General features: G+C 45.2%; 1 protein-coding gene across 6 annotated transcripts in view; it reads right to left on the bottom strand.

The window, feature by feature from the left end:
- Positions 1-22,003, bottom strand: part of DNAJC6 (DnaJ heat shock protein family (Hsp40) member C6) — a 69,229-nt gene that overhangs the window by 31,914 nt on the left and 15,312 nt on the right. For 2 of the 6 annotated variants that reach the window (XR_011315104.1, XM_069738205.1), the window contains exon 2: positions 11,366-11,534. The exons of 2 other annotated variants lie outside the window; for them this stretch is intronic. Coding sequence is in view for 2 of the 4 variants with exons in the window: in XM_069738205.1 (XP_069594306.1) it covers positions 11,366-11,378 (13 nt within the window). In the remaining 2 variants the exon portion in view is untranslated. Of the gene's footprint in view, positions 1-11,365; positions 11,669-22,003 lie in introns of those variants that run through there. 2 more of the 6 variants (XR_011315102.1, XM_069738203.1) reach the window with 2 other exon arrangements.

Genomic DNA, 22,003 nt, shown 5'->3' with positions numbered 1-22,003 from the left:
CAGCCACGACGAGGCGAACCTCTTCTGGGAACCTAACATATACCTCTTCTGGGCTGTTAGCCTGCAATTATGGGTAGGTAGGATCCTGCTGGGATTAAAATCCCCATAGGCTGATGGGCGGCGTGCTCTGTCAGAGAGCCTATGTATACAGATATCAAAGACTGACCATCACTTCCAAACAGAGAACAGGTGTGTACAGGTGCATACTAAGAGCATCCAGCTCCATATATAACTAACAAATAAAGTTGCATACTGTAACGCTTTAGCACACAAACATGGAATATATATACAACTTTTAATCGCTGTTCACATCTGCAACATGGTTTCCGCTTGTAACAGAAACCGTGACATAGTGCCAAAAAAAATCAATGCATGCAAATATTATGGAATCTGCAAAGGAGACTCCTATGCAAAGTCGACAGCACACCATATGTCGAGCAACATGAGAAGCAGTTCACTTCCGGGCTCCCTCTCATTATGGGCCCCTTTGTACGGTGCTATCTCTCTGGCCTTGAACATTAAAGGCTAATGCTATAAAGTAATGTCTGCCTTAGCCGACAGTGTTGTTCTCACATGAGGAGGACAATCCATCATTGCTTTGTGTTGTCCTTGAATACCCACAATACCAAATTCCCTATGACATTCAGATAAATTACAATTTAACCTGCTATCCTTTCACTCCACTCATGTACAAAAATACTCAATCATTGTAGAATAGGTAACAATGCACAGTTTCCAAACAATTATTTATTGAACATTCTCAATTCTGCTGTTTTTATCGCTCACAGCAGCCCATGTTGCCAGCACATTTCATGAGTGGGCATTAGGAAAACAGTAAGAGCTGCGTACAGTCAAATCTAAACATAGTTCAAACTTTAGCTGGAAACCTGCTCCTACATTGTACAAAATCTGTGGGGAAGGCATTCACTGTGGCACCTGTCACCTGAATAAGCAAGCTCTCGGATTAAATGCAATAATGTGACATAAGCATGCCATCATCCTAAAACAGTTAGCCTTGACCTGTCCAGGCCAGTTTTTAAAGTATCGATCCCATAAGAGTGTGCCAATCATGGTTGTAATACTAAAATTCTGTCAGTCATTAAGCTCATTTAACATAGCTCAGCATACAGATTACCCCAAGTGTAGCCACAAATGCAAGTACAATTGCCCTTGAAATTAGTTAAACTCCATTACACATTAGGTTTATTAGCAAAAATTATAAACTTTCTGCTGTTTGCAAACCCCCCCCCAAAAAAAAACAAAAAAACAAAACAAACAATCAAACAAGAACAATGTTAATAGCTCCACATAAAAAGAAAAAATAGGACCCGCACACCTTTAATATGAAATTAATGCACAGGTGAACAAACACGCTATGTGGCCAATATATCTTTCCCACCTAATTTTTTAATTGTGAGCTATGCTTGGCTTCTTTTTCACTCCTCATTCACGTGAGGCTGTTTTGGCACATAAAGAGGTGAGGCATTTAGTAGCTAGTGATCATTCATATAAAAAGGTTCTCTTGACGTGGTTGGATTGCTTTTGCGCTCTTGTGAAGCATCTCCAGATCATCACCGATCCTCCACCAAATTTCAAAGTGGGTGCAAGATACTGTGGCTTGTACACCTCCTAGGGTCTCCGTCTAACCATTAGACGACCAGGTGTTGATCTGGGGATGCTTCAGCAAGGCTGGAATTGGGCAGATTAACCCCTTTCTGACCTCTGATGGGATAGTACTTCCGAGGTCAGATCCCCTGCTTTGATGTGGGCTCCGGCGGTGAGTCCACATCAAAGCCGCGACATGTCAGCTGTTTTTTAAAGCTGACATGTGCGCGCAATAGCGGCGAGTGGAATCGCGATCCACCCGCCGCTATTAACTAGTTTTTTAGCAAAGTTTGGATTTTTTTTTCACCACTTAGATAAAAAATAACCTAGACATGTTTGGTGTCTATGAACTCGTAATGACCTGGTGAATCATAATATCAGGTCAGTTTTAGCATTTAGTGAACCTCGCAAAAAAGCCAAACTAAAACCACGCATGGGATTACACTTTTTTTGCAATTTCACCGCACTTGGAATTTTTTTCCCATTTTCTAGTACACGACATGGTAAAACCAATGATTTTGTGCAAAAGTACAACTCGTCCCGCAAAAATAAGCCCTTACATGGCCATATTGACGGAAAAATAAAAAAGTTATGGCTCTGGGAAGGAGGGGAGCAAAAAACGAACACGGGAAAACGGAAAATCCCAAGGTCATGAAGGGGTTAATCTTTGCGAAGGACGTATGAATCAAGCTGCATACAAGGATATCCTGGAAAAACAGTGGATTCCTTCTGCTCAGGCGATGTTCCCCAACTCTGAGGACTGGTTTTTCCAGCAGGACAATGTGCCATGCCACACAGCTAGGTCAATCAAGGTGTGGAAGAAGGACCACCACATCAAATCCCTGCCATGTCCAGCCCAATCTCCAGACCTGAACCCCATTGAAAACCTCTGGAATGTAATCAAGAGGAAGATGGATAGTCACAAGCCATCAAACAAAGAAGAACTGCTTTCTTTATTGTACCAGGACTGGCATAAGGTCACCCAAAAGCAGTGTGAAAGACTGGTGGAAAGCTGCCAAGACACATGAAAGCTGGGATTAAAAATCATTCATGGTTATTTCACAAAATATTGATTTCTGAACTCTTCCTGAGTCAAAACATTAGGATTGTTGTTTCTAAATAATTGTGAACTTGTTTTTTTTTTTTTGCATTATTTGAGGTCTGCAAGCAAGGCATTTTTTTTTTGTTATTTTGACCATTTCTCATTTTCAAAAAATAAATACAACATTTATTGCTTGGAACTTCATAGACATGTTGTCAGTATAAAGAGAAAAATCAGGCAAACTGAAAATTTTGCAGTGGTCTCTTAATTTTTGCCAGAGCTGTAGACCAGCTATAAGGTTTGTAGGTATAAAGCGAGAGGTATTAAAGGGGTGGCCAACCTGTAAAGTTTTACGAGCTGAAATGATACATGGAAAATAATGAAATCAAGCATAACCCCTGTGTGTCCAGAATGGAACAGAAAGCGATGCCTTAGAATCCTTAGATGAAGCCATAGGTATCAGTCGCAGGAACAGACATCAGTGGTCAGGAGACTGAAGAACAGGATGTCATTGCTTCTTTATCGGGATCAATCCAGTGGAGTGTCCTGCGCTGCATCCACGGAGGATGAAGTTGGTGAGTTTGTCTAATTTTATACCAGCTTTGAGAACATTTTACTTATCTTTCGTTTTTAAGTAGTGAACAAGAATATTCCTTATTATTTATGCTGAGGAATTGAACATAAAAATTATACTGAAAAGTTTTGAAAAACTGGAAAGTTTTTTTCTGACTTTGCTACTCATCTGAATGGGGTTTTGCTAAAATGATCCCATTTACAGGAATTATTTTTGTAACTGCAGAAATATCTGCAAGAAACCTGCTGGATGTGAAAATGTCCTACTAGAATAGCATTTTATGTCTAGTTTACTTGCTTGTTTTATATCAGCACTATGAAGAGGAAAAGATTGCAAAAGGGCATGCGTACCATAAAGGCATCACATTGTTTCTGAAGTGAGAGGATTACTTTTGGTTGCCCACATATTATTGGGTTGTGATAACCTGCACAATGAGGTGCTGCAATGCTAGCAAGCTTAGAAAATGGAACAGGGTCACAAGGACTTCTTCCCGTGGGTGGTTATTAGTGCCCTGATGTCAAGATATATTATGGCACCATGTTCTGGAGTCTCCACAAATGAGAAAATAATGTTAGTTTTGTCATTTTTCTGTAATCCACCACAAATTACCTGTAATGACAATTAGGTAATTACCTCCTAACGATGACACAAATCAGCACTATAGAGCATTAACCTCACATCAACATCCCCAGCTCCGGTCATCATTGCGCTGAACTACAAGCAGGATCCTGATATCACCATGAACTGCTCTTTATCGTATTATCATCCATACTCATAAAACTGATTCCCAGACATCTCCAGGGCCAACCGGAGCGCACGATGAGGAATTACCGAAACGCTTTTACATCCAACATCAATTCTAAGCAGCTCTAACATTTTCCTGCATATTTTTGACTTTCTGATGAGCAACACAAACTTGTATAATCCAAGAAAATTTCCATAGAACATGAGCTGCATGTCAGTCGTGCCTGCCAAACTCCCCGACCCCACCATGAGGTATCAGTCAGCGTGAAGAAGGAGACACAAAACTGGCTCCTTTGTATGGAAATGCAAACACACAGCAATACAAAGACATCCTTATGTGAAGGTCGATGGGAAAGCAGATAAATAGGCTGACTGAACGCCGCGCGTCATCGCAGTGATGCACTAGAAGCAACATTTTAGCTGGAATTAATGGAAAAGTTAAGAAAATGGAGAGTTTGAAATTTACACAGGATACAAAAAGTCGCCTCACCTTGATCGCCTGAAATGTTAGCTCAAAATCATGTGAACATTACATACAGAGGGTACGGAAATAAATTTGCTAAAATTTCTACATTTTTGTTGTTTTTTTTTTCAGTCAAGATGTGGTGCAGAGTGAACATTAATTAGAAAAAAATGAACTTTTTTTTTAAATTTATCAAATAGCTGCAATGAAACAAAGAGTGAAAAATTTAAAGGGGTCTGAATACTTTCCGTACCCACTGTAGATGTTTAGATTGCAGGTCTATTGCAGATGGATATTTGTGAGGGGCTCTACCTGAAAAAGTAGAATCCATTCATTTCTATACTGTGGCCCTCAACTTCAGCTAAAGGAAAGGAGCCCCAAACAACGAGCCCTCTGTATTAGTAGAGCATTCTCTAATAAGTCATCCACATCAGAAAATCTCTGAAAAAGAGTTTTCCAACATACAATTTTAACAGCAGTTGTGCCCTCCACACGAAAACAAAGACTGGGGAGAGAACCAGAGGGGTGTCGCTTTGAGAAAAATTAGCTGAATACGTTGTTTTTTGTTGTTTTATAACATTGGCAGCTATTTCTAAAAAAAAGTTTGATGTTAGATAAAACTTGTTAAAGGGCTGTCAAATCTTGGGGCAAAGTCTGCAGTCAATAAGTAGGACCAAATCATGACCGCATGCGATGTGCACCACGTTACGATCCTGCGGTGCTCCCTGTGTTAGTCGCCAGTCACGTGAGCTCATGTATGTGACTTGCACACTTGCGATTAACTGCCGACTAAACTTTTTTTAAATCGATCTCCACTCACTATATGAATTTATTAGGAAATTATTCTGTACAGAGTTTTTGACCAATTTAGATTTCAAAAAAAGCAAAAGCTTAACTTCATTATATTAGGTATGTGGGGGCAGAATCTTTCTGTTAACACTCTGATAAAGAAATCCCTGCGCTCCCTCTGCCTCTGGGAGGGATCCCTAAACATTGCAGATTCTACTTGCATCCCTGGGAATGATAACAACCGTAACCTGAACTGGGATGCAACATCATTGTCTTTCATTGTGTTTCATTTCGGCAGTGAAATGTCTCAATAAATTGAATCTTTCCCTGAATAGAAAATATTGAAAAATAGTTTCTAAACTGATATATTACATCCTTTCCACTAGTAGTGCTATAGGGGACATAAGAGGAGACGGGGCCCCTATATTGCGCTGCAGCACACCACACACTAACCTCAGGTAACAGGGATGTGTTTACAAACCTTTAGGTACCTGTTGAGAATAGGAGTCCGTACAGAGAGATCTCCCACACTAGGAGTGAGTATGAAATAAATCTGAATCATGCCATCTTCTCTACAGCGCTGGACAGGCCTATATGGTGTACATTATATTATACATAATTGCTATGCGTATAAATGCTACAAGATTAAGTGAACAGCACTGAGTTTACAGCCCGTTCTCTAGTAGAAAAATATCCATATGTTAAAGGGAACTTGTTGTGTATAGGAGTAATTTCCTGCAGATATTCGGTTAATTTGCAGGTAAATAGCATTAAATCCAAGCCAGCCTGCCTTACCGGAGCAGAAGCTACAGGGAGAAAAAAACTTCTATCCTTCTTACAGCCGCTCTCTTCCAGTTATTGGGGTGGTGCAGGCAGCGGTTACAGTCACTCACTATACAGCGAGCACAGCTGTAATCACACCCGGCACATTGATTGACAACCTACTCTGCACACACACACAAACTGCGGAGCAAGCTGTCAATCAAAGTGCTAGGGAATGAGCACAGCACTCTCACTGTATAGGATAATTGTTTCTGCTCCCTGCTCCTCCCTTATGACTGGATAGTGGCTGTAGGAATTATATAGGTCCATTTTTTCCCTTAGCTGCTGCTCCAGATTTTAACAATATTTACCTGACTATATCTGCAGGTAAATAACATTTCTAAACAAGACAGGTTCCCTCTAACCCCTTCACGACCTTTGACGTATAGGTACGTCAAAGGTCGCGTCCGTGCCTTTGATGTAGTCTGTCATGTGCCTCTAAGGCTACGTTCACATTAGCGTTGTGCGCCGCTGCGTCGGCGATGCAACGCACAACGCACGCAAAAACGCACCAAAACGCGCGCAAAAACGCTGCGTTTTGCGACGCATGCGTCGTTTTTTGCCGAAATTCGGACGCAAGAAAAATGCAACTTGTTGCGTTTTCTTGGTCCGACACTTGCGGCAAAAAAGACGCATGCGTCGCACAACGCAACAAACAAAAACGCATGCGTCCCCCATGTTAAATATAGGGGCGCATGACGCATGCGTCGCCCGACGCAAACTAGCATAACGCTAGTGTGAACGTTACCTTACAGCCACGGGTGGATCTGAGATCCGAAAAATAAAAAAAGTTATGGCTCTGGGAAGAAGGGGAGCAAAAAACATATGGAAAATTGTAAGGTCGTGAAGGGTTTAAAGAGGATTGTCTGGGTTAGAAGTCCAATTTTCCAATTTAGCAGTAAGGAATTATGAGATAACAAAAGAGGGGTTCCCATTCACGGTAATTAGCTGTCAGGGTGGGAAGCAGATGTGAAGAAAGTTTCTCATTTTGGAGGACCTAGGAAGTCCATGTATAACAGGGCTAGCCCATTCATCTGAATGAAAACAGTAATACCTCATTTCTCCAGTGGATGCGCTGCAGGGAATATCAATTATAAGTTGCTCTGATGCCTACCATCTGCAGTAACTGATGGTGGGAATGAAGTGCATCGCCACCTGCCAGCCTGACCATTGGCCTGACAATGACCATCCACATACAGATTCTGCATGTTGCCTAGAAATAATGATCTGTATAAAATAATAATGGCACGACTGGAGGCAACATTCTATAATTGACCACCCCATGTGTTATTTGTAGGCACAGAAGCCCTCCTTGTGGCATCTAAATCCTAAATGTAATGAAAAATAAACATCAAAGCTATAGAGATGTAGGAGAGCTGAGTCTGTCATGTATCTCTTTGCAGAAAAGCAGAGACAGTGTATGTTGATATTGCGGTAGATTAATGTGCAGTCATATGTAAACCAACAGCTAAACATGATATGGACATGATCTGCAACAACATCAGCTCTGCTGCTTCTGACAAGATTAGCTCTGCTACATCTGTGGACAATAGTTCATAAAATCAGTGGAAAGGCACAATAATAATGTTTTGAGGTACATGAATAACCAACAGTGAAAGTTCAACCTTACAGTAAGGGTATGTGCACACGTTGGAGATTTCTTGCAGATCCGAAGCGTTTTTTTCTGCGCAGAAACGCTGCAGATTCACAAGTGATTTACAGTACAATGTAAATCAATGGCAAAAAAAATGCTGTGCTAATGGTGCGGAAAAATCTGCACGGAAAATGTAGCAGATTAAAAAAAAGGACCATGTCAATTCTTTTTGCAGATCTGCTGCGTTTCTGCACCCATTCCATAATAGAAATCTGCAGGGGTAAATAAAGGAAGGGTACGTGCACAAGTTTCAGATTTTGCTGCGGATTTGCAGCTGTTTTCCATGCGGTTTACAGTACCATGTAAACCTATGGAAAACCAAATCCGCTGTGCCCATGCTGCGGAAAATACCGCGTGGAAACGTTGCGTTGTATTTTCCACAGCATGTCAATTCTTTGTGCAGATTCCGCAGCGGTTTACACCTGCTCCTCAATAGGAATCCGCAGGTGTCAAACCGCAGGTGGAATCCACATAAAACCTGCAGGAATTCCACGCTAAATCCGCAGGTAAAACGCAGTACGTTTTACCTGCGGATTTTGAAAAAACCGGTGCGGAAAAATCCGCACACGATTCCGTAACATGTGCACATAGCCGAAGAAATCCGCACAAAAATTTGAAACGTGTGCACATACCAAAAAAAGGCGCAGATTCTGACCTGCGTTTTCTGCCAAGAAATGCAGAATCTGCACAGAAAATTCCACAGTCAAATCTGCAACGTGTGCATATAGTCTCAGACTAGAGGACTATGGATTACAACATAGATATGGTCACATTTTGTGAATGCAGCAAAGACCGTGTGACTATAACCCTGGGGTGCAGAATATCAGTGCAGCTATAATGTATTATCCACAGCATAGTTCTTATAGTGTAACAGCTCCCACATGCAGGGAGAGGGGTTTCATACTAATATCACAGTTCATCAGGAAGAACAAAAATAATAGCAATGACATGGTTTGTAAATGTAAGCAATGTCCAAGTGTGATGTCCACAGAACCAGCATGCAGGGCCCTCCAAATAAAATGCTGCCTACCATGTACAGGCTCAGAGCCCAATATACTGCAATCAACAAATTGCAGCATAGACAGAAGAACCACCCCAAACAGCATTCACAGAAGCAGAGCCCCACAGTCAGCATGCACAACTGCAGGACCACCAATGTGGCATATATGTAAGCCGAGCACCCCAGAAAAGCATATATAGATTCAGCCCCCCCTCCCAAATCAGCATGCATAGAATCAGTGCTTTCATATGCAGCATATAGAAAAGCAGGGCCCCCACATTTTGTATATACTAGAACCAGCTCCTCTACTGCAGCGTACAGAGGCAAGGCCCCCCCATACACCATATAGAGGAACAGCCCCCCCACATGCACCATACCATACAGACAAACAGGGCACCCTACATGCAGCATATGGAGGAACAAGCCCCCAGATGCAGCATACAGAGAAGCAAGGCACCTCCCATACACCATATAGAAGAACAGCCACCCACATGCAGCATACCATACAGACAAGCAGGGCACCCTACATGCTGCACATGGAGAAGCAGCATTCCCCACCCCCTATACAGCATATGGAGGAACAGGCCCCCACATGCAGCATACAATACAGAGAAGCAGGGCACCCTACACGCTGCACATGGAGGAACAGGCCCCCACATGCGGCACATAATACAGACAAGCAGGGCACCCTACATGCAGCATATGGAGAAGAATTTCCACACCACCCCCTTCATGCTGCATAAACAGCAACAGGCCCCCACATGCAGCATATACAGTAAAGAAGCAGGGGTACCCATATACAATATATACAGGAACAGGATCCCCCATATACAGTATATTCAGGATCAGGCCCCCACAAGCATATACAGAATCGGGCCCCCATATGCAGTATACACATACACCTGATCAGATCCTCACATGCAGCATATAAAGAAGCAGGGGCCCCCATATACAGTATATACAGAATGAGGCCCCCACATGCAGCATATATAGAAGCAGGGGCCCCATATGCGGTATATACAGGATGAGGCCCCCACATGCAGCATATAGAGAAGCCGGGGCCCCCATTTACAGTATATATAGGATCAGGCCCCCCACATGCAGTATACACCTGATCAGGGCCCTCACAAGCAGCATACAGAGAAGCAGGGGCCCCATATACAGTATATACAGAATGAGGCCCCCACATGCAGCATATATAGAAGCAGGGGCCCCATATGCGGTATTTACAGGATGAGGCCCCCACATGCAGCATATAGAGAAGCAGGGGCCCCCATTTACAGTATATACAGGATCAGGCCCCCCACATGCAGTATACACCTGATCAGGGCCCTCACATACAGCATACAGAGAAGCAGGGGCCCCATATACAGTATATACAGAATGAGGCCCCCACATGCAGCATATAGAGAAGCAGGGGCCCCATATACAGTATATACAGGATAAGGCCCCCACATGCAGCATATAGAGAAGCAGGGGCCCCATATAGGGTATATACAGGATGAGGCCCCCACATGCAGCACATAGAGAAGCAGGGGCCCCGTATGCGGTATATACAGGATGAGGTCCCCACATGCAGCATATAGAGAAGCAGGGGCCCCATATACAGTACACATAGGATGAGGCCCCCACATGCAGCATATAGAGAAGCAGAGACCCCATATACAGGATGAGACCCCCACATGCAGCACATAGAGAAGCAGGGGCCCCATATGCGGTATATACAGGATGAGGTCCCCACATGCAGCATATAGAGAAGCAGGGGCCCCATATACAGTACACACAGGATGAGGCCCCCACATGCAGCATATAGAGAAGCAGGGCCCCATATACAGTATATACAGGATGAGACCCCCACATGCAGCATATAGAGAAGCAGGGGCCCCATATACAGTATATACAGGATGAGGCCCCCACATGCAGCATATAGAGAAGCAGGGGCCCCCATATGCGGTATATACAGGATCAGGGCCCCCACATGTAGCATATAGAGAAGCAGGGCCCCATATACAGTATATACAGGATGAGACCCCCACATGCAGCATATAGAGAAGCAGGGGCCCCATATACAGTATATACAGGATGAGGCCCCCACATGCAGCATATAGAGAAGCAGGGGCCCCCATATGCGGTATATACAGGATCAGGGCCCCCACATGAAGCATATAGAGAAGCAGGGCCCCATATACAGGATGAGGCCCCTACATGGAGCATATAGAGAAGCATGGGCCCCATATACAGTATATACAGGATGAGGCCCCCACATGCAGCATATAGAGAAGCAGGGGCCCCATATACAGTATATACAGGATGAGGCCCCCACATGCAGCATATAGAGAAGCAGGGGCCCCATATACAGGATCAGGGCCCCCACATGCAGCATATAGAGAAGCAGGGGCCCCACATACAGTTTATACAGGATGAGACCCCCACATGCAGCATATAGAGAGGCAGGGGCCCCATATGCTGTATATACAAGATGAGGCCCCCATATGCAGCACATACAGAAGCAGGGGCCCCGTATACAGTATATACAGGATGAGGCCCCCACATGCAGCATATAGAGAAGCAGGGGCCCCATATACAGTATATACAGGATGAGGCCCCCACATGCCGGGCAGCCCTGCTCTCAGTGCTCTGGGGGAGGCCGCGCACACATCCCTGTCATGTACCTGAGCTGTCCATGGTGCTGAAGTCAGGCTGCTGCTGCCGGCCCGGGCTCCTGGATGCTGGGGGTGAAGATGCCGCCGCCCCGCTCACTCCTGGCCTGCTCCCCGGCCGCTCCTTGCTGCAGCCGCTTCCTCCGTCGCTGTTAGCGTCCCCGGCGCTGCTCTCCACCAGCTGTAAAGACTCATAGCCGTCATTGTTGGTCTTTTTCCGGTAAGCACCGAGCAGGCTCATGGGTGACCTTCCCTCCCTCTCCCCGGAGCTGAGGGGATTACTGTGGGAAGGGACTGGCCTGGCTGGCGCCTCCCACTGGTGGCACTGGCACTTCTAGGCGTCTATTGTCCTGGCAGAGCCCTCCCCTGCCCTCCCTCCGTGTAATACACCCAGTATCAGACTATTCCTGGCCCCTCTGCCAAGGGGATTAGCTGGGGCCATATGCTGCGAGCAGGGACAGGAGGCTACAGGAAGCTGGAGATGGAATAATACCCAAAAGATAACATATAATAACCAATATATCCTGTGCAGGGCTTTCCCACAAACAAAAGGGCATTTTAATCAATAGATCTTGCAATAATAATACTTTACACAATTGGATGTGTTTATATTAAATGTTCCTGCGCTGAGATAATCTTATACATGTCCCCTGCTGTGTACTGTGTAATGTCTGTGTCTGACCCTGCAGGGACGTGGTCCCATCATATCTCATGAGCAGGGGAGAAAGGAGGAGAGTATACAGACATTACAGTAGGGGATCACATCGAATTGTGAAAATTATTATTATACCAAGATCTATTGATTAAAATCAACTTTTGTTAGTGGAAAACCCCTTTAATGGAATATATATACTATTCATATAACTCATGTACTGTTCATGTAATACACATACTACTGTGCGAAAGTTATAGGCACATGTGGGAAAAATGCTGCAAAGTGAAGGCGTTGATAAAAATAGAAGTGTTAATAGTTTATTTTTTAGCAAATAACAAAATGCAAAATTAGTGAAAAAATAAAAATCTAAATTCTATCAATATTTTGTGACTGCCCATCGCCTTGATCACTTTTTCTCGGTACACGTCACTGGTACACAGATTTTGAAAGAGCTCGGCAGGAGATTGGCCCAAACATCTTGGAGAGCTGACCCCAGATCTCCTGTGTATGAGGCTTGTGCGGATCCTTCTGTCTCATGTGATCCCAGACAGATGGGATGATGTGAGATCAGGGCTTCATGGGTCCGGATCATCACCTCCAGGACTCTTCAATTTTAATGGCATTGGTTGGATGTTTGGGGCAATTTTCCAGCTACAGAATAAATTTGGATCCAATCAGACGCCTCCCTGATTGTGTTGCATTATGGATATGTATCAGCTTATATTTCTCAGCATTGAGGACACCAAGAAATGCACAACAAAGACCATAGAAACAGAGAAGAAACTTAGTGCAGCAGATGAAAGACACATTATCATTATTTCCCTTCAAAATCGTAGGATATGCAGCAGTGCCATCAGCTCAGGACTATGGGCTCATACTCACTTGCGTGAAATACGGCCGAGTCTCGCATGTTAAAACCCAGCTCTGCTGCTGGCACTCCAGAGCGGAGCGTGCAGCTGAATAGCAATACACGGAGCAGCACGCTCCGCTCCCAAGTGCCGGCGGCAGAGCCGGGTGTTACCATGCAAGACTCGGTTGTATTTCCCGCAAGTGAGTATGAGCTTGTCACGGGGTCCTTCTCCGGTATCACACAATCAACAGAGCTAGAGTATAGTAAACAATTCCAAGACCTTTATTTAGGCAAAACTATGAAAGGTCCATATACAATCCACCACACAAAGGATAAGATAGTCCAGAACCTGAATGCCGTTCAGTAACAGGATAAAAGTCCAACAATCCAGCAGACAGAAGATAGCATAGTCCATATACTCTTTCTCTCTGAGATGCTGTGAACACATCATCATTCCACACAGGAATATCACCTCCCTGATATTTTAAGTCTCCCTCCTCATTCACAGGTCAGGAGGGGAAAGGTCTCAGGGGCTCATTGTTTCAACAAGCTAGGTCAACATGTCATTAGCATATTAGCAAACAATACAGTACTGTGGGGGCTGATATCAGATGGCAGCAACAGCCATTCATCAATTAGCAAATAACTCCTTCTATAGGAGAACACCATGAAAATAAGTAAAATAGAAATATACACAAAAATGATACCCACATAGCATATCACACCATCACAACCCTAAGAAGAAAAACAGTGAGCCAAATGTGGTTTATCCATGCTTCTGGTCGGCTATGAAGATCCAAATGGAAGTATAATAAAGGATTTTTTATATCCGGTTGTTTAGTTAATGGGTTTCAGTTATTCCAGACTTCTTCCTCAGGACACAAACCGTATATCAGCTCAGAACTGGGAGCAACAAGTGGAACCCAATTACACCCATCTACTGTCCAGAGAAGTCCCGCCCAGAGTGGTCTTCATGGAAGAATAGTGGCCAAAAACTCATACCTTCTACATGGAAGCAAGGTCAAGCGACTCAACTATGCACAAAAACATAGGAACTGGGGTGAAAAAATGTCAGCTGGTGCTCAGTCCTCTGGAAAGATGAGTTAATGTGAAATATTCAGTAGTAATAAAAGCAGTTTGTTCACTGAAGAGCAACACAATAATGAGTGTCTGTAAGGGCAGCAACGCATGGTGGAGGGTCCTGTAAATTTGCAGCTGCATTTGAGCAAATGGTGTTGGGGATTTCGCCAGGGTTAATGGTGTCCTCAGTGTTGAGTAATACAGGCACATGATTATTCAATATTTAACCCCTTAATGACCCCAGCTTTTTTCGGTTTTGCATTTTCGTTTTTTTTGCTCCCCTCCTTCCCAGAGCCATAGCTTTTTTATTTTTCCGTCACTATGGCCATGTGAGGGCTTCTTTTTTGTGGGACAAGTGGTACTTTTGAACGACATCATGGGTTTTACCATGTCATGTACTATAAAACGGGGAAAAAATCCAAGTGCGGTGAAATTGCAAAAAAAGTGCAATCCCACACTTGTTTTTTTGTTTGGCTTTTTTGCTAGGTTCACTAAATGCTAAAACTGATCTTTTATTTTTTTGCTGATGATGCTGTATGGCAGCTCGTTTTTTGCGGGACAAGATGACGTTTTCAGCGGTACCACGGTTATTTATATCTGTCTTTTTGATCGCGTGTTATTCCACTTTTTGTTCGGCGGTATGATAATAAAGCGTTTTTTGCCTTTTTTTTTTCTTACGGTGTTTACTGAAGGGGTTAACTAGTAGGACAGTTTTATAGGTTGGGTCGTTACGGACGCGGCGATACTAAATATGTGTTCTTTTATTGTTTTTGTATTATTTAGATAAAGAAATGTATTTATGGGAAAAATATATATATTTTAACTTTATTTAGGAATTATTATTATTTTTTTTTTTTTTACACATGTGGAATTTTTTTTTTTTTACTTTTTTACTTTGTCCCGGGTTGGGGACATCACAGATCGCTGATCTGACAGACTGCACAGCACTCTGTCAGATCTGCGATCTGACTTACAGCACTGCAGGTTTACCAAGCGCCTGCTCTGAGCAGGCACTTGGTAAGCCACCTCCTTCCCTGCACGACCCGGATGCCGCGGCCATCTTGGATCCGGGCCTGCAAGGAGGAGGAGGTAAGAGACCCTCGCAGCAACGCGATCACATCGTGTTGCTGCGGGGGTCTCAGGGAAGCCCGCAGGTAGCCCACTCCCTCCGCGATGCTTCCCTGTACCGCCGGCACACCGCGATCATCTTTGATTGCGGTGTGGGCCGAGGGTTAATGTGCTGGGGGCGGTCCGTGACCGCTCCTGCACATAGTGCCGGATGTCAGCTGCGATAGGCAGCTGACACCCGGCCGCGATCGGCCGCGCTCCCCCTGTGAGCGTGGCCGATCGCACTGTACGTACTATCCCATCCTTGGGAATTAGGGCCCACCCCACATGGACGGAATAGTACGTCCAATGTCAGAAAGGGGTTAAACTTTTATATTTTTATTACTTTTTTCATATTTTTAAAAACATTTTTTTTTACTTTTGCCATGCTTCAATATCCTCCATGGGAGGCTAGAAGCTGGCATAGCCTGATCAGCTGCTATATAGGAGCGATGCTCAGATCGCTCCTATGTACCTGAATTACAGCATTGCTATGAGCGCCGTCCACAGGGTGGTGCTCACAGCAATCTGGCATCAACAAGCATAGAGGTCTTCAATAGACCTCTGGTTGTCATGCCGATGCATCGCTGACCCCCGATTACGTGACGGGGATCAGCGATGCGCGTATTTCCGGCCCTATGGCCAGAAGCGGTAGTTAAATGCCGCTGTCAGCGTTTGACAGCAGCATTGAACTACTTAATAGCGGTGGGTGGATCGCGATTCCACCTGACGCTATTGCGGGCACATGTCAGCTGTTCAAAACAGCTGTCGTGTCCCAGCTTTGATGCGGGCTCACCGTGTGCGTGTATTATCTACAAGTGCATGTCACAAAATTAGAATATCATCAAAAAGTTAATTTATTTCAGTTCTTCAATAGAAAAAGTGAATCATATATTATATAAAGTCATTACAAATTGAGTGATCTATTTCACGTGTTTATTTCTGTTAATGTTGATGATTATGGCTTACAGCCAATGAAACCCCAAAAGTCATTATCTCAGTAAATTAGAATACTTTATAACACCAGCTTGAAAAAATGATTTTAAAATCTGAAATGTTGGCCTACTGAAATGTATGTTCAGTAAATGCACTCAATACTTGGTTGTGGCTCCTTTGGCATCAATTACTGCATCAATGTGACGTGGCATGGAGGCGATCAGCCTGTGGCACTGCTGAGGGGTTATGGAAGCCCAGGTTACTTTGATAGCAGCCATCAGCTCCTTGGCATTGTTAAGTCTGGTGTCTCATCTTCCTCTTGACAATACTCCATAGATTCTCTATGGGGTTAAGGTCAGGCGAGTTTGCTGGCCAATCAAACTCAGTGATACTGTTGTTTGTAAACCAGCTGCGGCTGTGACAAGATACTCACCCTCATCTGATGGTCCTGCAAGTCCCTGCATCTCTGTTGTCCCGGCGCCGGCAGCTCTGCTCTCCTCTTCTCAGCGGTCACGTGGTACCGCTCATTAAGGTAATGAATATGTACACGTCTCCACTCCCATAGGTGTGGAGCGCATATTCATTACCTTAATGAGCAGTACCATGTGACTGCTGAGCTGAGAAGAGGAGAGCTGCCAGCACCGAGACAACAGAGATGCAGGGATCTGCAGCGACCGCGCAACGAGGATGAGTATGATGGGGGAGGACAGGGGAGGAGGGGGAGCAGGGGGGAGGACGCGGAGCCATGCATACAAGAGGGAGGATGCCGAGCCATGCATAGAAGGGGAAGATGGGAAGGACGCCGAGCTGTGATGCATTGAAGGGGGAGGACGTGGAGCCATGCATAGAAGGGGGATGGGGAGGACGCCGAGCCATGCATAGAACGGGGAGGACGGGGAGGACGCCCAGCCATGCATACAAGGGGGAGGACGTGGAGCCATGCATACAAGGGGAGAACGGGGACGACACCCAGCCATGCATACAACTAGGACACTGGGGGAGCCACACATAGCAGGACAGGGATGAGGGGACAGTGCATACCCGGCTTATACTCGAGTCAATAAGCTTACCCAGTTTTCCGTGGCAAAATTAGGTGCCTCAGCTTATACTCGGGTCAGCTTATATTCGAGTATATACGGTAATTAAGAATTAAATAAAAAAAAAGTGGAGTGGGCTTCCTCATAATTTTCATAATTAGCAGAGGGAAAGCTCATGACTGGCGGTTGAGTTTAATAATCTGGGACAAGGGACAATACCCCAGAAGTTTCCCAGGCTGTTTCCCAGCTGTTTGCTTAGCCTTTTCTAGTTAGATTACGAGGGACTGAAGAAAAAAAATGACCTAGGCTACCCCAATAAATTCAAACCAGCAAAGGCTAAACAGACAGCTGGTATTAATCGCCTGCGAAGGGGTAAGAGAGATATTGTCCCCCCTCCCAGGCTACCAACATCAGCCCTCCATAAGATGCGCCAAATCTGGCACTCAGCCTCCCTCTTCCCACTTGTCCTGTGGCAAATGGGGTGATAGGGTTGGGGTTGATGTCAGCTTTGTATTGTCAGCTGACATCAAGCCCAAGGATTAGTAATGGCCTCTTCCCAGACTATTAATATCAACCCACAGCTGTCTATTTAGTCTTTGTTGGTTTGAATTTATAGGGGTCACTACATCATTTTTTTCTGGGGTCCCCTGTAAACTCACCAGTAAAGACTAAGCAAACATCTGTGAGCTGTTAGTAATAGCCTGTGAACCTGTCACGGGGCTACGGCGACAGAGAGGTTCCAGAGAACTGCAGCGCTCTGGGCCTCATTCACACACAGTGAACAGAAGCTCTTCACCTGTATTCTGACCTGGCTGCTTTGTGCCAGCAGTGCAGGAGTTAACCTTATTGCTGAGTTGCTGAGAGCTGGGTCTCTCTCAGCTGAAGTGGATTTTGTAATCTGATCCTCTATATAGACCCAGTCCTGACTTCAGCTATTGTCAGTGATCAGTTCTACTGCCTGGCTTGGAGGTTGAAGGAGCGTAGTGTTGGTGTTGGAGGTTTATTTACAGAGATTGGTGTCTGCTGTTTTGGTTGCATGTTTAACCTGTTTTCCTTCCTAGTTTATTCCTTCTCTTCCCTTCTCTGTGTTTCCTCTGTGGTTGTGTGAGCATTTGGTGAGTTTGAGACTTTTAGTTACCTTGTCTGTGTACCCTGTTATTTGTTGTATTATTACACTGGTGCAGTCACCCTCCTTTTGAGGGAGAGGGGGCCACTGATAGGGCCTGCACAGGAGACAGGGATACGCTGGCGGCTCAGGCCTCCTAACCATCATAGGTACCCCCGAGATAAGGGAAAGCCAGGGCCCCATTAAAGTGGTAGGGACATGTGCGGGTCCCAGTACGCCGTCCTGCCCCTTTAACGCCGCGCGACAGAACCTTTTGGGATATTGTCCCTTGTCCCAGATTATTAACATCCACCCTCGGACTTGGGCTTTCCCTCTACTGGTTATGAATATTATGCGGAAGCCCACTCCACTTTTTTTTTAATTCTTAATTAAATTAATTTTTAAAAACTGACGTGTGTGGGTTTTTTACATGGACCCACGGTTTATGTGAAAAACCTGACATGTGCGTACAACCATTGAATAGAATGGGTGTGCATATGTCTGTATTTGCAGTCACATGTTGGTTTCTAACCGATGATGAGAACAATGCTCCATTTTAAAAAGGATATTTTTTTATCATCATAAAATGCTTGTACAAACAAGCAACTTTGGAATTTGTTATTAAAAATCCTCTCTGTTATAAAAAAAAAAATCCAGGGGATTTTTAATTTTATTATATAATGCTCTTTGCCTAGTTTACTTGCCACCACTGCAGTGTATCAGCTGTGGCCAGTCTTGTAGGCAAGGGGGGCAGTGCTTACAAGCTCTTTCCCATAGAGCTTGTAAGAGCTGCTCTGAGACCGGCCAGATCCTCTGATCTCGTAGTGGCAAAACTGATTCTGGTTACAGCATCAGAAAGCAGACAGATTGAACCAGAAGCACAAAGATATAGTAGGATCTGTCAATCTATCAGGAGTACATCATCACCTCACAAGGCCGGAGACAAAACCCTTAAAGAGCATCTCACAACTATCTTGCAATACCTCACAACTACTGTATCTTGCAATACCTGTAGGATGAAAAAAGTAGTAATACGCCCTGATTGAGCACTTTATTACTTCCTTTTTTTCTCCAGTACTAAATTCACTGCAGGTAGACTGTTCATGAATATAGCGTTCCCCAACCCTCCCAATGAGAGAGGGAGGTTAATAGCATTTTTTCATGTAACAAGTTCTCTTTAATATTAACCCCTTCCCGACCTGTGACACAGCGTATGCATCATGAAAGTCGGTGCCAATCCGACCTGTGACGCATATGCTGTGTCACAGAAAGATCGCGTCCCTGCAGATCGGGTGAAAGGGTTAACTCCCATTTCACCCGATCTGCAGGGACAGGGGGAGTGGTAGTTTAGCCCAGGGGGGGTGGCTTCACCCCATCGTGGCTACGATCGCTCTGATTGGCTGTTGAAAGTGAAACTGCCAATCAGAGCGATTTGTAATATTTCACCTAAAAAACTGGTGAAATATTACAATCCAGCCATGGCCGATGCTGCAATATCATCGGCCATGGCTGGAAACACTTATGTGCCCCCACCCCACCCCACCGATCGCCCCCCCAGCCCTCCGATCGGTGGTCCGCTCCCCTCCGTCCTGTGCTCCGCTCCCCCGTCCTGTCCGCTCCCCCGTGCTCCAATCACACCCCCCGTGCTCCAATCAAACCCCCCCGCACTCCGATCACCCCCCCGCACAGCGATCCCCCCCCGTGCTCCGATCTCCCCCCCCGTGCTCCGATCCACCCCCCTGCACAGCGATCACCCACCCCGTGCTCCAATCCACCCCCCGTGTTACGATCCACCCCCCCATGCTCCGATCCACCCCACCCCCGTGCTCCGACGCCCCCCCCCCCCGTGCCCTGATCTCCCCCCCCCCCTTATACTTACCTCCCAGGATCCGTCCGTCTTCTTTCCTGGGCGCCGCCATCTTCCAAAATGGCGGGCGCATGTGCAGTGCGCCCGCCGAATCTGCCGGCCGGCAGATTCGTTCCAAAGTGAGTTTTGATCACTGAGATAGGTTATATCTCAGTGATCAAAATGAAAAAAAAAAAAATAGTAAATTACCCCCCCCCCCTTTGTCACCCCCATAGGTAGGGACAATAAAAAAAATAAAGAATTTTTTTTTTTTTTTTACACTAAGGTTAGAATAGGGTTAGGGGTAGGGGTAGGGCTAGGGTTAGGGCTAGGGTTAGGGCTAGGGTTAGGGTTTCGGTATGTGCACACGTATTCTGTTCCTCTGCGGATTTTTCCGCTGCGGATTCGATAAATCCGCAGTGCTAAACCGCTGTGGATTTATCGCGGATTTACCGCGGTTTTTCTGCGCATTTCACTGCGGTTTTACAACTGCGATTTTCTATTGGAGCAGTTGTAAAACCGCTGCGGAATCCGCAGAAAGAAGTGACATGCTGTGGAATGTAAACCGCTGCATTTCCGTGCAGTTTTTCCGCAGCATGTGCACAGCGATTTTTGTTTCCCGTAGGTTTACATTGAACTGTAAACTCATGGGAAACTGCTGCGGATCTGCAGCGTTTTCCACAGCGTGTGCACATACCTTTAGAATTAGGCTATGTGCACACGGTGCGGATTTTGCTGCGGATCTGCAGCGGATTGGCCGCTGCGGATTCGCAGCAGTGTTCCATCAGGTTTGCAGTTCCATGTAAACATATGGAAAACCAAATCCGCTGTGCCCATGGTGCGGAAAATACCACGCGGAAATGCTGCGTTGTATTTTCCGCAGCATGTCAATTCTTTGTGCGGATTCCGCAGCGTTTTACACCTGTTCCTCAATAGGAATCCACAGGTGAAATCCGCACAAAAAACACTGGAAATCCACGGTAAATCCGCAGGTAAAACGCAGTGCCCTTTACCCGCGGATTTTTCAAAAATGATGCTGAAAAATCTCACACGAATCCGCAACGTGGGCACATAGCCTTAGGGTTAGGGTTGGAATTAGGGTTGTGGTTAGGGGTGTGATTAGGGTTATGGCTACAGTTGGGATTAGGGTTAGGGGTGTGTTGGGGTTAGTGTTGGAGGTAGAATTGAGGGGTTTCCACTGTTTAGGCACATCAGGGGTCTCCAAACGCAACATGGCGCCACCATTGATTCCAGCCAATCTTGTATTCATAAAGTCAAATGGTGCTCCCTCACTTCCGAGCCCCGACGTGCGCCCAAACAGTGGTTTACCCCCACATATGGGGTACCAGCATACTCAGGACAAACTGCGCAACAATTACTGGGGTCCAATTTCTCCTGTTACCCTTGTGAAAATAAAAAATGCTTGCTAAAACATCATTTTTGAGGAAAGAAAAATTATTTTTTATTTTCACGGCTCTGCGTTGTAAACGTCGGTGAAACACTTGGGAGTTCAAAGTGCTCACCACATATCTAGATAAGTTCCTTGCGGGGTCTAGTTTCTAAAATGGGGTCACTTGTGGGGGGTTTCTACTGTTTAGGCACACCAGGGGCTCTGCAAACGCAACGTGACGCCCGCAGACCATTCCATCAAAGTCTGCATTTCAAAAGTCACTACTTCCCTTCTGAGCCCCGACGTGTGCCCAAACAGTGGTTTACCCCCACACATGGGGTATCAGCGTACTCAGGATAAACTGGAAAACAACTTTTGTGGTCCAATTTCTCCTGTAACCCTTGGGAAAATAAAAAATTCTGGGCTAAATAATTATTTTTGAGGAAAGAAAACGTATTTATTATTTTCACTGCTCTGTGTTATGAACTTCTGTGAAGCACTTGGGGGTTTAAAGTGCTCACCTCACATCTAGATAAATTCCTTTGGGGGTCTAGTTTCCAAAATGGGGTCACTTGTGGGGGGTTTCTACTGTTTAGGCACACCAGGGGCTCTGCAAACGCAACGTGACGCCCGCAGAGCATTCC

This window comes from Ranitomeya imitator, chromosome 8 (assembly GCF_032444005.1).
Source record: "Ranitomeya imitator isolate aRanImi1 chromosome 8, aRanImi1.pri, whole genome shotgun sequence".
In the NCBI taxonomy this organism is placed as follows: Eukaryota; Metazoa; Chordata; class Amphibia; order Anura; family Dendrobatidae; genus Ranitomeya; species Ranitomeya imitator.
This window is presented reverse-complemented; position numbering and strand designations above follow the sequence as displayed.